The sequence below is a fragment of the Haliotis rufescens genome, unplaced genomic scaffold (genome assembly GCF_023055435.1).
Source record: "Haliotis rufescens isolate VD_foot unplaced genomic scaffold, xgHalRufe1.0.p SCAF_18, whole genome shotgun sequence".
In the NCBI taxonomy this organism is placed as follows: domain Eukaryota; kingdom Metazoa; phylum Mollusca; class Gastropoda; order Lepetellida; family Haliotidae; genus Haliotis; species Haliotis rufescens.
The window spans coordinates 12,420,108-12,438,412 of NW_025963868.1; the positions used below are offsets into that span (position 1 = coordinate 12,420,108).

The 18,305-nt window shown below is 43.7% G+C and overlaps 1 protein-coding gene across 1 annotated transcript in view; it reads right to left on the reverse strand.

Annotated features, from left to right (window-relative positions):
- The window catches only part of LOC124114768 (fibulin-2-like), a 32,772-nt gene extending 22,616 nt beyond the window's left edge, over positions 1 to 10,156 (reverse strand). The window contains exons 1-3 of the mRNA XM_048398054.1: positions 9,671 to 10,156; positions 5,910 to 6,032; positions 4,446 to 4,568 (exon numbers count right to left, since the gene is read on the reverse strand). Of these exons, the coding sequence (XP_048254011.1) occupies positions 4,446 to 4,568; positions 5,910 to 6,032; positions 9,671 to 9,995 (571 nt within the window). The 5' untranslated portion in view covers positions 9,996 to 10,156. The remainder of the gene's footprint in view (positions 1 to 4,445; positions 4,569 to 5,909; positions 6,033 to 9,670) is intronic.
- Between the last annotated feature and the right edge of the window lie 8,149 nt (positions 10,157 to 18,305).

The window sequence follows — 18,305 nt, forward strand, 5'->3', positions numbered from 1 at the left end:
ACGTTGTCAACAACTATGCTATAACCAATCAGAATGCGCGTCATCTTCCCGAGGTTAAAGAGTAAATGACTTTAAAAGTCCAGTTTCCACCCTTGCCGAACTAGGCTGGAATTACTGGGCTCGATCGTAGCACCACCAGTGGCTATTACGAGTTATGTCCTTTCTATGCCTCTCCTATTGACCAATCAGATTCAACCTCTCGTATCACTAACATTTGCTTCAAACAAAACGGTGGCGCCAAGTCAAGACGATCTGATTGATAATCAAGATCTATATTGTGATAAAACGAGTCTTACATCGCGAAGTGCATCAAATCACGTGAGCACCTTGATTGAAAGCATGAAAAGATTTAGAAAATATCTGTTGACAACGAGTTAGCGGTGCACATGCTTTGCAAATCCTGCAGTCGACCGAAATCTGCATGACACTTTACGAACCGGATTTCGATTTCAGTGCGCGATTTTGATTGGACTATGCATAGACTCGTTAGTCCAGCCAAATGTAACTCCATAATACCAGCCTAGTTCGGCAAGGGTGGAAACTGGACTTTTATAGTCAGTTAACTCACTTGCTTCGGGAAGATGAATGCGCGTATGACTTGAATACATCAGTCAAAGAATCCTTTAGGAATATTTTTTTATTTCTCATGTGTCTTGCATCTGATGATATACCCAATATACAGTTAATGTGTTCGATCATACTGTATAAATACCGTAAGTCCCGATATGTTTAAATAGCATCTGGTATATATGTGACATGGCGGAAATATACGTTGATGATAGCGTAATGAGTTGATAGTTCTTTCAACTAAGCCCGGTTGCGGTTAGGCGGAACCCAGTCGCAAAATCGGCCACGAGAGAGGCACGAGTCGCTATATCATTCGTGACCAACTCGTGTTATTCCGGGACAATCCGAATAGCGACTCGTGCCCCTCTCATGGCCATTTTTGCGACTGGGTTCCGTCTAAGCGCAAACGGGCTTACCTAAAACAATTGTCAACTCGTTGCGTAATGGTTCACATATACTCACACGCAAAAGAAACGCAAGTGGTTTTAAGCAAATAGGTAACAAACACGGACCTATAAATTGATACGAGTTTTAGCATGTAGTGAAGCCTGATGGTATTATCAATATTTTGGAAGCCCCGAGTAAAAACGTAACATAAAAAACGAATCGCCAAAACGCACCATTTCAATGAATATGTGGGTATCATGCACCCATTTCTCGCGAAATCGATAATGCACGAACTGTCACGAACTGTAGTGGGTATAAAACTGTGGCCGATTCTTGGACCTACCTCTCCTTGGTCAACAATGCCACGCCTAACTCAAATTCAGAGAAACCAGGCTATCGGACGTTTGGAAGCTGGAGAGTCTGTCCAAGATGTTGCCCGTCATTTCAACGTTAACATAACCACAATTTACCGTCTCCTGCATCGATACAATGCTACACAGACCACAGATGACCTTCCTCGGAGCTGTCGTCCTAGGGTCACCACACCTCGACAAGATCGGCAGATTACCCGTCAACACCAGCGACATCCGTTCCTAACTGAAAGTGAAAGTGCTCGACAGACCATATGAACACATAATCGACACATTAGCCGGGACACTGTGATCCGACGTCTCCGTTCCAACAACCTCAGATGTCGCCGACCAGCACATCGTCCTGTTCTCCAACCCCGGCATCGACAAGCACGACTTCAGTGGGCACAGGGTCATCAAAATTGGCGTCATCGTGAGTGGAGGCGTGTCATCTTCTCTGATGAAAGTCGCTTTTGTGTCTCCCATGCAGACGGAAGAGTCAGAATTTGGCGGCGTTGAGGTGATCGTTTCTCTGACAGAAACGTTGTGGAAAGTGATCCATGGGGTGGACCTAGCGTCATGATATGGGCAGGGATTGGACTTAATGCGAGACTTGGACCCATGTGCTTTCTGAATGTTGGTCAAGGTCGGGGACACGGCGTCACTGTTCAGCGGTATATCGACCAAGTGATCAGACCCCACGTTGTTCCATTTTTTGCACAACGTCAACAACACATTTTCCAGCAGGACAACGTTCGTCCCCATGTTGCCAGAGGTACCATGGCCTTTCTGCAAAAACACAACATCCGTGTTCTACCATGGCCAGCCCTTAGCCCTGATCTGAACCCCATCGAACACTTGTTGGATGAGGTTCAAAGGCGTCTGCACAATGTGCGCCCAGTCCCTACAACTGCCGATGAACTACGAACAGCTGCTCTGGATGAGTGCAGGACCTAGGGCCTTCACAAATCGTCTGATCCACTCAATGTACAGGAGATGTGTGGCAGTGAGCAATGCTAATGGTGGTCACACCAGGTACTGACTGACATTTTGGGTATTGACCCGAAACTGTGTAGGCCCTTAACATTTGAACAAAACAATTATGTCATCTGCCTTTTAATCCATTAAACTGTCTTCAGTCAATTTTTTGTCATTCTTGCCCTATAAGTATTTCCTGTCTTTACTGTGGAAAATAAATAACCAGTATACTGCATACCCGACTTGCGTTTCTTTTGCGTGTGAGTACATATTTCCTACTGCAGGTCGATTTCCTTAACGCTACCATCAAGCCAATTCATTATGTCTCCGATCTCTTTGGGGCGTCATGGAACCCAGTCGCAAAATCGGCCACGAGAGAGGCACGAGTCGCTGTATCATTCGTGACCAACTCGTGTTATTCCGGGACAACTTGCAGGTTACGGAAAGGGGCGAGTGGTGACGAATGTCGTTATATTGCTTGTCCCGAATAACACGAGTTGGTCACGAATGCCAGACAACTATGATCGCGGGTTCCAAGCCCGGTTTGTCAGCAACTCACCCATGCTCGCGGCTGTCGTGCTGAACGTCTAAGACTTGCATAACGTCAATTCTTCATCAAGCTGACACGCCGTTATGTACTAAAATACTGTTAAAAGCAGTGTTAAACCGACTCACTCACTCACTTTCAAGGGAAGTTTAATGTGAACAGATTGCACTATGGGAAGTTGTGAGCTTCAAGGAAATAAACTCAGGTTGACACTGAAATCAAATATTCATCACGATTATGACCCTTTTGGTGAGTATCGGATCTGAGCTTGAAGTGATAAACATCAATGACATTCCGATGATAACATTATGATATCTTATAGCTAAAATGGATAGAATTAGGACCTACTGTGTTTTGAAATTTGATGTAGTCCCACGTAATTTGGTTGACGGAGATGGCAACGAATATCGATCACAAAAAGCTTTGTGAACAATATGTTGTCCAACAAAAGATTTTTCAAACAATTTTTATAATGTTATATTATACTTTCATTGTCGGTTGTTTCAATGAGGAAATAGCTTAAATTGTTCACAATTCTGGTCACCATAGAACATGTCCTTAACAGTTTCATAAACATTTCATTCGTATGCAAAAGAAATGCCTTCGTTCAATCTTTTAATGTTATCATCGAAGCAGTCAGGGTTGCGTTCTAGAACGCCAAAAACATCCGATATCAAACTACCGTATTTCCTCAATTTGACGCTATGCCGTCGATTAATTTCGCGAGAGCCCTTGACTCGGCGTGTTTTAGAGACCCGTGTGTAATATAGAGTGAGTGAGTGAGTATGGTTTTACGCCGCTTTTAGCAATATTCCAGCAATATCACGGCGGGGGACACCAGAAATGGGCTTCACACATTGTACCCATGTCGGGAATCGAACCCGGGTCTTCAGCGTGACGAGCGAATGCTTTAACCACTAGGCTACCCGACCGCCCCGTGTAATATAGAAAACATATAGATACGTTTTACAGTTCATATGGGGGTGATCAATCAGCAGCCATATTTTATTATGTAGGCTATCTATGTATCCATACACTGGTTTTTTTGTGAAAAGGCTTCATATATTTGAAAGGGGCTTCCGTAGCAAAAAGGAAACCTCCTTTAACCAATCAGAATCAAGCATTCATCAATGTAATGGTAGAATTGTCATTAAACCGCCCACATGCTATCAGAAATAAGCGGGCCACTGTAACTTGATACTGCCCTCATATTGCTTGACGACGGGCCATTATCACGCCCATTGGTAGGTGACGTCATATTGATGTTCAATAGTGACGTCGTCTGGTTTGTTCTATGACGTTTCCATATTTGTGAAAGTGGGTCAGTGACATTCGTTGTGTGTTGATGCAGTAAATGTTTCAAAACCGATAGTATTGGGTTTTTTTATTTGATAACAAATTGTATCCATTTTAGCTATAATAACGGTAAAGCTATTTTTCAGGGCATTATCATTTGCAGAATCCCTCGCTCTTTTCAACTGGCCTCCTTTGTCGAGCACTTTGTCGGGCCGTTAGTGGAAGACCTTGGGCTTCTGCCAATGATAATGCCCTGAAAAATAGGTTACCCATATAATACCAGCGTCATGGAGTCTATTTAGAACAGTACAACACAGTACCTGTACATGTCTTTCCGTCACCGTTGAAGCCTGGTTTACACGCACACAAGTAGGACGCGACAATGTTGGTGCAGTCTGCATTTACGTCACAGTCGTTGGATCCCGTTATACACTCGTTTACGTCTGAAAAAAAGCAACGAATGAATGTTGTTGTACGTCACAGTTAGCCTTCTCACGGCGACCTGTAAATAATTGAGTCTGGACCAGACCAGGATTGATATGAATGGTTATTGAGCCATATTATTCAACACTAACGGCAAGTATGAAGAACTGATACTTAATGTCATTTGGGATACTTATGCCCAAATGAAGAAACTCTTTTTGCTTGTTTGTTTGTTTGTTTGTATATTGTTTAACTCAGCAATATTGGAGCTATATGACGGCAGTCTGGAATATAATCGAGTTTGGACCAGACAATCCAGTGATTGTCATCATGAACATCGATCCGCGCAGTTGGGATACGATGACAGGCATCAAGTCAGCGAGCATGACCACCCAAATCCGTTAGTCGCCTCTTACGACAAGCATAGTCGCCTTTCACGGAAAGCATGGGTTGCTGAAGACCTATTCTACCCAGGATCTTCACAGGTCGGCGGGGATGTCTCACGTCTTATTTAATAAAACGCATCATTTACTATTTCATAAAATATTTATTGTTCCCCTTTGAGTGCTCACATGTCAGTGAATTGACCAATTGGAATTTAATCATGATTGGTGATTGTACCTATACTGCGGTCAAAAAAGTAGACACCCGTGTTTCATTGTGTCTAAAATGAAACAAACAAGAAATGTACTCCGATGTTGATGTATTTGACACAGGCGCTCTAGACCTTTAGTTTGTAATGTGTCTCGGCATTTTCAGCCTAGTAACGTCTTGATAACTTTGGTAATTTTTTTATCAAATCGATTTTGCAAGTGTATTTTTCCTTTTGCATTATTTGTTTGTTTACATTTTAACGCTGCTCTAAGCGGTATCCCCACCATATTACGATAAATATGTAAATAATTGAGTCTGAACAAGCACACTGATCGGTCAGTCCATTACAACCGACTTCCCCGGTGGCGTTGTGGATAGAGCATAAGCTCGGATAACAGAAGGTTGGTGGTCCCATGCCCTGAAGGCGTCATAACAAAAGGCGTTAAAAGATGGTACTTGTTGTTACCCTGTCTGGCGCTTGGCATTAATGGGATAAAACAAGGACTTGTCGGCTAGGAATCAATTTCATCATGGTTTTTATGTTAAGCTGCTGAATGGTATCTCAGCTGGTGAGCACTCTAAAGGAAAAGCACAAGTACCAGACACACACATACACACACACACACACACACACACACACACACACACACACGTGCACGCACGTCGTGTAAATGCAGTACTCTTAAACACATCGTCACTTGGCCACCTGTGCCCCACCCCTCACAGATCTCATGGTTTGGTACAGAGTCAATGTCTCCCTTACTCACCTGAGCAGGTTTGGCCATCACCTGTGAAACCCGGTTTGCATACGCACGCGTCGTTTTGACGTTTGTTCAGACAAACGGCATTGGTAACGCATGGAACGACAATGTCTGCACAGTTGTCTGGATCTGAAACATAAAAAATAAAAGGAGTTTCGTCTTTTGTTGGCTTGTGTACAATGCTGCATTCAGCGAAATTAACAACGTCAAAGTCTCGTCTATCTATTGCACAATGTCCCACCCTGGTTCCACAGGGGATGCAGTAAACCTGGGGTACGACACAGTGTTATCCTAGCATACCAGCCATAGTGTAACCCTTTCAGACCAGGCTTAGTGTAACCCTGGGACACAAGCGATAGCGTAACCCTGGGATACCAGCTTTAGCGTAGCCCTGGGGTACCTGCCGTAGTGGATCCCTGAGATACCAACCAGTGTAACCCTGGGATACCAGCCGTAGTGTAACCCTGGGATACCTGCCTTAGTGTTACCCTAGGCTAAAAGCCAAAGTATAACCCTGGGATACCTGCCTTAGTGTAACCCTAGGGTAAAAGCCATAGTGTAACCCTGAGATACCAGCCACTGTAACTCTTGGGCACAGGCCGTAGTGTAACCCTGGGGGACCAGCCGTAGTGTAACCCTTGGATACCGGCAATAGTGTAACCCCAGGGATACCAGCCATAGTGTTACCCTGAGATACCAGCCATTGTAACCCTGGGATACCGGCCTTAGTGTAACCCTGAGATACCAGCCATTGTAACCCTGGGATACCAGCCATAGTGTAACCCTGAGATACCAGCCACTGTAATCCTGGGATACCTGCCTTAGTGTTACCCTGAGATACCAGCCACTTTAACCCTAGGATACCAGCCATAGTGTTACCCTGAGATACCGGCCACTGTAACCCTGGGATACCGGCGATAGTGTAACCCTGGGCTACCAGCCGTAGTGTAACCCTGAGATACCAGCCATAGTGTAACCCTGGGATACCAGCCATAGTGTAACCCTGGGCTACAAACCGGAGTGTAACCCTGAGATACCAGCCACTGTAACCCTGGGATACCTGCCTTAGTGTAACCCTGAGATATCAACCACTGTAACCCTGGGATACCGGCCATAGTGTAATCCTGAGATACCAGCCGTAGTGTAACCCTGGGATACCGGCATTTGTGTAACCCTGGGATACCGGCCACTGTAACCCTTGGATACCGGCATTTGTGTAACCCTGAGATACCAGCCACTGTAACCCTGGGATACCGGCATTTGTGTAACCCTGAGATACCAGCCATTGTAACCCTGGGCTACCAGCCATAGTGTAACCCTGGGCTACCAGCCGTAGTGTAACCCTGAGATACCAGCCATAGTGTAACCCTGGGATACCAGCCATAGTGTAACCCTGGGCTACCAGCCGTAGTGTAACCCTGAGATACCAGCCATAGTGTAACCCTGGGATACCGGCCATAGTGTAACCCTGAGATACCAGCCGTAGTGTAACCCTGGGATACCTGCCCTAGTGTAACCCTGGGATACCAGCCATAGTGTAACCCTGGGATACCGGCCATAGTGTAACCCTGAGATACCAGCCACTGTAACCCTCGGATACCGGCATTTGTGTAACCCTGAGATATCAGCCACTCTAACCCTGGGATACCGGCATTTGTGTAACCCTGAGATACCAGCCACTGTAACCCTGGGATACCGGCATTTGTGTAACCCTGAGATACCAGCCATTGTAACCCTGGGATACCGACATTTGTGTAACCCTGAGATACCAGCCACTGTAACCCTGGGATACCTGCCTTAGTGAAATCCTGAGATACCAGCCACTTTAACCACGGGATACCGGCCATAGTGTAACCCTGAGATACCAGCCACTGTAACCCTGGGATACCGGCATTTGTGTAACCCTGAGATACCAGCCACTCTAACCCTGGGATACCGGCATTTGTGTAACCCTGAGATACCAGCCACTGTAACCCTTGGATACCTGCATTAGTGTAATCCTGAGATACCAGACACTGTAACCCTGGGATACCGGCATTTGTGTAACCCTGAGATACCAGTCACTGTAACCCCGGGATACCTGCCTTAGTGAAACCCTGAGATACCAGCCATAGTGTAACCCTGGGATACCAGCCACTTTAACCCTGAGATACCAGCCACTGTAACCCTGGGATACCGGCCATGGTGTAACCCTGAGATACCAGCCACTGTAACCCTGGGATACCGGCCATAGTGTAACCCTGAGATACCAGCCACTGTAACCCTGGGATACCGGCATTTGTGTAACCCTGAGATACCAGCCACTCTAACCCTGGGATACCGGCATTTGTGTTACCCTGAGATACCAGCCACTGTAACCCTGGGATACCTGCCTTAGTGTAATCCTGAGATACCAGCCGTAGTGTAACCCTGGGATACCGGCATTTGTGTAACCCTGAGATACCAGCCATTGTAACCCTGGGATACCAGCCGTAGTGTAACCCTGGGATACCGGCATTTGTGTAACCCTGAGATACCAACCGTACAGTAACCACAGACAGATTAAAGCACTACATGCTGAAAAAATGGCGCCCCTGTTTAAAATCTGACCGAATTCTGTCAGCACATTTCACAGACACGATCTAAGGGATCTTTCAAGGAATGTTTTAGCTTCACAGCCCTTGTAGTTTCAGTGATGTCGAAAATTCAAGAGGAAGGTCCCAACCAACACTACCAATTTGAAATAATCATCCCCAGAAACTTTCTCTCAATACTACAAACTTTAATTAATCACACCAGACGTTCTCGACGAAACACTAAAACCTTGCAAAAATCTTCGGACGCCCCCTCTCTCTCTCTCTCTCTCTCTCTCTACACTACTTGCAAAGATTTTCCGCAGACGCTCTCTGTCCTTACTACAAACTTGAAATAATCATTCTCGGACACTCGTGCTCCTAATTCTAGAACCATGAAAAGACCAGTCTCTGAAACTCTCACTCAATAATACACCCTCTCCTAATCCTGCAAACTTGTATAATACTCTTCTAATTATAGAAACATGAACAGGAGCCTTCCCATAAACTCTCTCTCAATAATACAAATTTGAACTAATTATCCTCAGACGCTCGCCCCTAATATTACAAACGTAAAAAGGTGAACCTCAGACATTCTCTCCTGATCCTGCAAACTTGCAATATTCCTCCTCAGACACTCTCTCTCAAAACTTAAGACGTGGAAAGATCGTCCTCAGCAGCGCTCTCTCTCTCTCTCAATGCTACAAATTTGAAATAATAATCTTCTTATTCTAGAAACATGGACAGGGACCTTTCCCAGAAACTTTCTCTCAATAATACAAGCGTGAATTAATTATCCTCAGACGCTCTCCCTTAATATCACAAAAAAAGAGACGATCCTCTTACACTGTCTCCGTATCTTGTAACTTGTAATATGCTCTCTCTCTCTCTCTCTCTCTCTCTCTCTCTCTCTCTCTCTCTCTCAATACTATAGCCTCAATACTACGCTCTCTGTCGTTAAGACGAACTAAACAAAATAATTCTCCTAACTCTAGAAACGTGAACAAATCAACCTGAGAAATTCTCACTCAGTAACACAAACTTCTATTAATTATCCTCAAACGCTAGCTCCTAATACGACAAACAAGATCATCCTGAGACAATCTCCCTTAATGCTATAAAAGTGAAAACATCATCCCCAGACCATTACCAGAAGATTGAAATAACGATCATCCCCCGGAAAGCCCCCGCTGCAAGTGTGCAGCTATGACCTACCCTTCAGTTGCAGGTACGATGCTGTGCTGCTGGGTCTTCTGGGATAGGAGTCCTTCATGTGAGTGAAGTATTTAGAACACGAAGACGTTTGTTCATCAAACACTACCGACAGACAATTCACATTGTAGAAGCAATCCACAGCGCATGCCAAGTAATTAATCTCTTTATGACTTCCTAACGTATAGGTGTCAAAGATAAATCCGTCCAATGATAGAAACCTTTCAAACTGATCGACTCCACAACTTTCGTTCATGAAAATATATGACAAAACGCCTTTCGAAATGAACACGAAATAGAACAGAAACGCACACCATTTGAAAATCATTTCAAATAATTGTGTAGCGGTTATTCTTCAACATAAGATGAGAGTCCTTGCGAAGTTGACGTTAATTGCTGATGAGCTCTCCAGAGTGTAAGTCTAGACGAAGAAGGCTGACTAAACCATCCAGTGTTTAAAAACCAACTGTTCCTAATGAGTTCGGAAATTAATCCAAGTGTCACTGTTCAATCGAGGGTACACATATGTGGAATCTATGAGAACAAATAGGAACCTCAAACAAATCAATAAATCATCTTCAGGAACAGAACATATTGTTTCCTTGTTTCTGAGGTATGATCAAGTAATGATCGGCAGTTGTAACTGCAATGTGTTGTCATGAAGACGTGCATAAATATAGCCAAGCAAAAATGTTTAAAAACAATGCAGTTATTTTTAAACGATACGTTAACTGTACGTTCTGAATGTTACAATTGTTCAAGCACATACAACTCGTTGAAACCACACGTTTTCCAGGATATACTAATTGTGTAAGATCACATGATATCTCGGAGCAGATCACTTGATGATTTCGTATAAGTATTTTCTTGACTTTTGAATGTTCAGATCTAAAACTGCTCAAAATATGCACATGACGTCATAGTATAGTTACGTTGATATGTCACAAGGGAACGCTGCCATATCTACAGATGGAAGCATTTTGCAATAAATAAAAAAACTCTCCGCCAGTTCGTGGAAATAATCAGATATTATATTTACCTTTGCAACTCACGTAAAAAAAGATATTAATTGAGGGAATATCTCAAGAGTCAACGTGGTCATTTAATTAAATATATTGTTTGTACTTAATGAATGATACGACTGATAAAAAATATCAGCATATACCTATCAATGATATGATGCATTTAGCATTTGCGATAACACCAACATAGAGACGGTCATATCACAAGGTGTTTAATAAATAACGGTTTAAACCTCCTGCATTGCAGAAATGGTTTCTCAATGCATGTTCAATGGGCGATATCAGACCGGGTGGCATGAAATTGGAGTTACGTCCCTTAGTGCCTCGTCTGTTCGTCCAGCTTTACTTGACAATGTTTTCCAAACAAATTGATACATTTTACAATTTGATGTTATGGTATAGGATAAAGAGGTTTACATGGGGCAATTTCATATCATACCCCCATCAACCCTCGACACCCATATCAGCGCTTTGGCCTTCGGTCTTCCGGCTCATATGAGGGACTCAGGTTGATGGGGGACACGGGTGGCCCCGAGGTTCGCTGTGCAGAGTTGCGTCCCTTGGGCACGCCAGAAACCTATGATTATGGGTTAAAATCCCGGTTCGCCCCGATTATGTTTCTAGGTTTGTCAGCACCATACCCGTGCTCGTGTCTTTCACCGAAATGATAAACATCTGAGACCTGCATCACTTCGGGCTTTCCTTCAACATTAAGCTGACACGCCTTGATATAACTGGAATAGTGTTAGCAGCGGCGTTAAACCAAACTCACTAACTCACTCACTCAATTCTCTGTCAAGGTGTATTGTGAAAATCAAAATGTCTCTGAGAAGCATGATTGTGAACATGAACCCTTCTCCTGTAAAGTATTAATGTAAACACGGACCATCTGTATGTATTATTGTAAACATACATTTTCCCATGAAAATTATTATTAAGAACATGATTTCTTTTGTTTATAAGCATTATTGGGAAAATAAACGGTTTTTTATAAAGCATTATTGTTTACACGAACATTTCTCTGTAAAGTATTGTTGTGAACATAAACCATTCACTATGAAATAGGGCTGGTCGGGTAGCTTCGTGGTTAAAGCGTTCGCTCGTCACGCCGAAGACCCGGGTTCGATTCCCGACATGGATACAATGTGTGAAGCCCATTTCTGGTGTCCACCGCAGTGATATTGCTGGAATAGTGTTCAAAGCTGCGTAAAACCATTCTCACTCACTATAAACTAACATTAACGTTTCACGGTACAATATGTTTTGTGTACACATTTTACCTTGTAAATTTTTATTGTGAACATGAAATCTTAGCTATTAGCATTAATTTTGAACATGAACGCTTCTCTGTAAAGCATTATTGTCAACAAGAACGTTTCGCTATAAAGCTTTATTGTGAACAAATATTTACTAGTTTATTTAATTCGTTATTGAGCGTTATAATATGTTATTAAACCTGACTTTTCCAGTACAAGTACATTAAAATACATGTTCTTGAAGTATATTATTGATCGCCTAAGTTCCCAATAGGCACCATTGCTTACAACGATAACACAACTCTATACGCCATCCTGCGGACAATGCAGGGCGGGAATCAGTTCTCCACATTCCTAACATGGGCTAATGGTAATATTTCGTAATTCAAGACCTATATATCGAGTTGTCATCAGGTCATTCAAGGTGTGTATAGCCCGCATATCCGTATTCAATATGTTTCTATTACAGCATACACTATACATTAATCGATACATTTATCCTTGTTTGTGTTAAGTTCGCTGTGGGACATGACCCTGATGCACAAAGAATTATGTGAGACCTACGGATCAATGAGACACATTAAGTGGAAAGAGTCGTTGTGTTGGAACAACGAGGGCCAACTCGTGCACGTTTGTGATAAACGTAAATATTACTTGCTGATGTTGATGGATTTATTGTGAACCAACAGAACTCCGAAAAAAGTTATATGACGAAAAACTCCCAAATCACACTTTCAGTTAGAAAAGAGACGAGTAACTGTTTGTTCATGAATAGGAATCACTGAGCCTGGCTGTTGACTTCATACTGCTAAGAAACCTATTCGAATATTTAAACTATGTTTATCTGTTTCTTATTTTTCTCCTCGTAGGTTTACTGTAACATTGTTACAGGTAACATAATGTAACGCTCCATGACACTTGACTTTGTAAAGATAATACAAATATCTTAAAAATATAATTGCATGACCCGCTTGCAATGTTTCGGGGGTGTTTGGCGTTCCTGTTTCCCAACCGTTCAATCTTTGGCAGTCCTTTTTCAAAGCTGATCTTTCCTCTGCCTTCCGATCATAACCTTTATATTAAACGATACACATTATGTTGGGGCAGAATATGAATCTAGAAGTGGACTGTTTTCCATTGCACACCTTTCCCCTCACATCTAGTGTGGTATCAACACTATTTTACAATTATTCGTAAACGCATGCCCATGATGACTTAAGTCGGACTCGTGCAATGATCTCTTCTTTCATTAGATATCTCTTATGATTATGGAAAGAGTTATGTCGTTTTTAATTATGTGGAATGTGATGTAGAAAGAATGAATGCATATTGAGTTACAACCAATGTTATTAAAACCAGATCTTTGTTCTCGCTACCGCTAAACAAAGATCTGAGGACATCCCATTAGGGGTCACGTCAGAACGACCTTTCATCCCACCAATCTGAGCGTCGCTTACCCGACCATGAAAGTGACAGTCGGAATGTGATTTCTAATCATGCAACCTCGAAAACTTTAACACGGGTATTCCGAACGATATTTACGGGTTTAACGACTGAATCCATACAATTTTGACCATCTATTAGCCATTCAGAATGTTCTTTTGTTCAGGTTTCAAATTTTAAAGCGAGAATTTGTGAAGAAGTGTTTCGAGGCGTTGTCGCCAATTTGAAATTAGTGCCGTAAAGCACGAGAAAGATGCCTTCTGATTGGCTAATGTCGAATACTTGTCCGTCATTCTATTGGTCGGTCAGGGTGAGCGAAAGGTCTGCCTGACGTGACCTGTAATCGGATGTCCTCATATCTTTGTTTAGCGGTAGCGAGAACTAAGATCTGATTTTAATGAGATTGAGTTTCAATATGTCAACAGACTGCCGGTCAGAAGTAAAGATAACCGAACTGTTAAGAGGAAATCTTTTTTTCCAGCCGCACATGTCTACATATATCTGGATGCTCAAAGTGCTGACATTATTACCCCAGTCAGTGGATCAGTGTACACTCGATTTTCATTCTCATCTTCCGGTGCACAAAATAACCAAAGATGTCTTGTCTATAGCCGATACCCATCCAACCAATCTCCGCCACCGACGTTGCTTACCTTAGCCATGCGACCTCGTGCCACCAATGATATGTGGACTTTTGCATGTGCATATTGCAAGGTATGTAATAACTAGACCCGTATTGATTCCTTGCCAGGGTCACATGGCTTGCCATAAGCTTTTTGAAATGGGCGATCGACATCAGCCCGGGTAGTGAGAACGTGGTGTCTTCCAAAGCAGGTGAAAGTGTATTGCATTTACTTGCAAATCAAATTTGTTTACGGTTTTATGTTATGGTATAGGATGAAGACGTGACAAGCCAAACAAAAGTGAACATTTTAATTAAGTAATAGATGACCCGTGAAGATCTGGGGTAGAATAGGTCTTCAGCAACCCATGCTTGCCATAAAAGGCGACTATGCTTGTCGTAAGCGGCGACTAACAGGATCGGGTGGTCAGGCTCGCTGACTTGGTTGATGCATGTCATTGATCACAATTGCGTGGATCTATGCTCATGGTCCAGACTCGATTATTTACAGACCGCCGTCATATAGCTGGAATATTGCTGAGTGCGGCGTTAAACAACAAACGAACGAACGAATAAGTAATAGATACATTTGGCTACTGTAGTTTGCGCATCATGCATGGCTGGAGATTCGAACGATTTTGAGTCCGAGGCTGTTTACTACCTGTGTACACTTCATTCTTGAACGAGTCTCATCGCCAAAGAAAATGATATAAGAATAAAATCACACTACACTGCCACACAGAACAAGTCACGCGTCGTATTCAAAGACCTTTATCATTCCTTTTTTCTTGACACATTTTTTTGGACTGCATTTCAAGCTTAAAGCATTGCATGAACAACTAAGTTGAATATACTTGAATATAGCCATAACAATATAATCATATACTACATCTTTTTTTAGTTGAATTGACACAACCACCCAGCATATCAAACCTGTTCAACCCATAGACCATCCGTCAGCGCGTGTCTGACAACCTATTATAAACACAACCACTGACTTCGGACAAATCATCTCTCCTGCTGTGCAATCCACATCGTATGGTTGTATTGATGTGGAACTCGTGTCATCCTCATCTTGTGAGAAATTATCTTTTTATCTACTTAATCTAAACACGAATCGGTAGTTGTCTGGATGTTTAGATAGATCATGCGATCCCCCACGTTACATATTAAAACATTCATGGATAATTGTAATGCGCTATAAGACATCCGTTGACGCATGCTCAAAGCGCAAACACCTTCATCACCCAGGTCAGTATATATTTGATTTTCTTTCTCTGCTCCCTTGGGAATATTCAACTCAAGCTGCCTGTGAGGTGCCAGGTCAACAGTTAGATACCCATCTTATCCCACTGGGTACACCTTCACTACTAGGTGAACAGGCGCACATTTCGAACATACCTACTTGCTTAAGGAGACAGAACATGTGCTACCTATTCTTCAGCGTGGAACAGGACCTAAGCACTAGAAACTTTCAGGAGTCAGGCTGCCGAACACGTCACTCGTTCAGTGACCAACGTGGCGGCCACACGGTATACCTGTATTGTACAGCGTGCAGTCCTGCCTAATCATCTAGGAGCCACGTCTGGTCAGCGCATTCTGTGGATGTTTGGCCCAGCGGATATGCTCCTAGGCAGTAACCATACGTGTACAGTGGGCACGAGCGTTATCGTGAAAGACAAAATGTGGACCAGCATGAGGTGAGGTGAGGTGAAATGAGGTTTAACGTCGCGTCCAAGATTATTGCACTTATATAGCGACGTGCATGTGTGTGTGTTTGTGTGGCTGCTTGTACTAGTCCGGACTGATGCCAATTTATAGAGTGCTAGCTCACTGATATACCATGCCGCAGTTTAACATGAATACCCCACTCAGACACAGTATACTGACTCCGAGCCGACCAGTCCTTGTTTTAGCCCCTTAATGCCGACTGTCAGACAGGGTAACAACAAGTAGCATCTTTTAACGTCTTTTATTATGACGCGGCTGGGGATCGAACCCCGGACCTTCCGCTCCTCGGGCGGACGCTCTACCACTAGACCACGGAGGCGGTCTCTACCAGCATGAAGCGCAAACGGCACAACTATTGGCGCAAGTTGGTTTGGTTTCTTGTTTTACGCCGCACTCAGCAATATTCCAGCTTTTTTGACGGCATTCTGTAAATAATCGAGCCTGGACCAGACAATCCAGTGATTCAAATCATGAGCATCGATCCACGCAATTGGGATCGATGATATGCATCAGCTAAGTCAGCGAGCCTGAGCACATGATCCCGTTAGTCGCCTTTTACGACAAGCAAAGTCGCCTTTTACGCCAAGCATGGGTTGCTGAAGACCTGTTCTACCGAGGATCTTCACGGGCCTATTGGCGCAAGTACATTGTCTTAGTAGGACTGTTCAGTGACCCTTACATGGACAAAATGCGGTGGTGTTCCTGGTCACAGTGGTCCCGCGCCACATTATCACAGACTAATCTCCAAATCTGTCATGTTCCATACGTTCACGTTCGCATGACATTTGTTGGGACATACAGGAGATTCTTCCAGTTTCTATGCTCAAAACACCATTGGCATCTGGCCAGAATTTTTAATGAGTAAGTAAGTTGGATTTAACGCCGCTTTTAACGGTATTCCAGTTATATCATGACGTGTCAGCTTAATGTGGGAGGAAAGCCCAGAGCGATGCAGGTCTGAGACGTTTAACACTTTGGTGAAACCCAGGAGCACGGGTGTGGTACTGACAAACCTAGAAACATAATCGAGGCGAACCGGGATTCGAAGCCACAATCATAGGTTTCTGGCGTGCCCAAGGGACGCAACTCTGCACAGCGAATCGCGGCGCCTTAGACGACTTGGCCACCCGTGCCCCCAAGAAGTGTTTAAGGTAACAAGTGGTCACCGAGCATGCCGTTTAGTTGCACGCAGACGATTTCGGATCGTTTGGTCAGTAACTTAAGCTGTGGTGGCCTGACCCAAGTCAACAACGATTTGATTTGTTGTTTGTGCTCGATTCCATAACGATTTTTTTAAATCGACCCTGCACCTGTGTTGTTGACCTAGCTATAGGGAACCCTGTGCGAGGCCGATCATCAACACTTTGTGTCTACAGAAACATGTTTCAAAGTCTGCAATCTACAAATCACAGACCAATTGAACGTATCGGCTACTTCTCGCTCTACCAGTTTGAAGCATGTCATTAGCCCTCAGGCGTTCATCGCGTTGTAGACGACTCATTCACAAGCTGATCACAAATATCGGATTAAAGCAAGTGCATAGAGCTTATTTGTTACTGTGGATAATGAAAATCAACAAAACGAATGTCCCAGGACGTTTTCACGACGTTTGACTGAAGTGCCGAAATGAAATATTGCCCTATACCCACGTGCACGGAGGAGTGAGTGAGTGAGTGAGTTTGGTTTAACGCCGCTTTTGACAGTATTCCAGTTATATCGCGTCGTTGTCAGCTTAATGTGGGAGGAAAGCCCGAAGTGATGCAGATCTCGGACGATTACCACTTCGGTGAAACCCACGAGCACGGGTATGGTGCTGACAAACCTAGAAACACAATCGGGGCGAACCGAGATTCGAACCCTCAGTCATAGGTTTCTGGCGTGCCCAAGGGAAGCAACTCTGCACAACGAATAGCGGCGCCTTAGATGACTGGGCCCCTCGTGCCCCCCGTGCACGGATGAATTACGTGGTCACCGTGCAATACTCGTGTTTGGTAGTGTCGTAACTGCCTTCGGGCGTCCAGTGCGACCCTAATACAGTTACTAAATGTATTGCCGTTCCTGGTCCTTGTGGTCAGTTAAGCCATGACATTGCCCTCGCCTTGTCCAACTGGGCTCGGCTCCGTCAAGGAGTGATTGGTCTAATGACACTTACTCCAAGTTGTTACTCCAACGCAGCCCATCTATCAATACAGGACAGGATCAGACTGGCCAGGCTCGTCACTAGCTGGGGGAAACTTAGAACGATCGGGATTCGACTCGATCGATTGCAAACCGCGCTCTCCTCTCCTAATGTTGAGGGTATCATTTTATAGTGTTCGAGCCTGGCCTGTCCTTGTCACATGTCTCAATACCTCCATTTGATTCGTTACAAGTTAGATCTGACCATGAACTCATGTGTGTCGTAATCGGAAAAATACCAGAGCCTACGTGCCATATTGCTCATCTTCTATTGATTTCGTGACACGCGTCCGGAAGCTCCAAATGAATTATGCCTTGAAACTCCCCACTTGTTTCATTAACTCATGGGCGATAGCCAGAACCCAATCCAATGATAAATGTGAAAT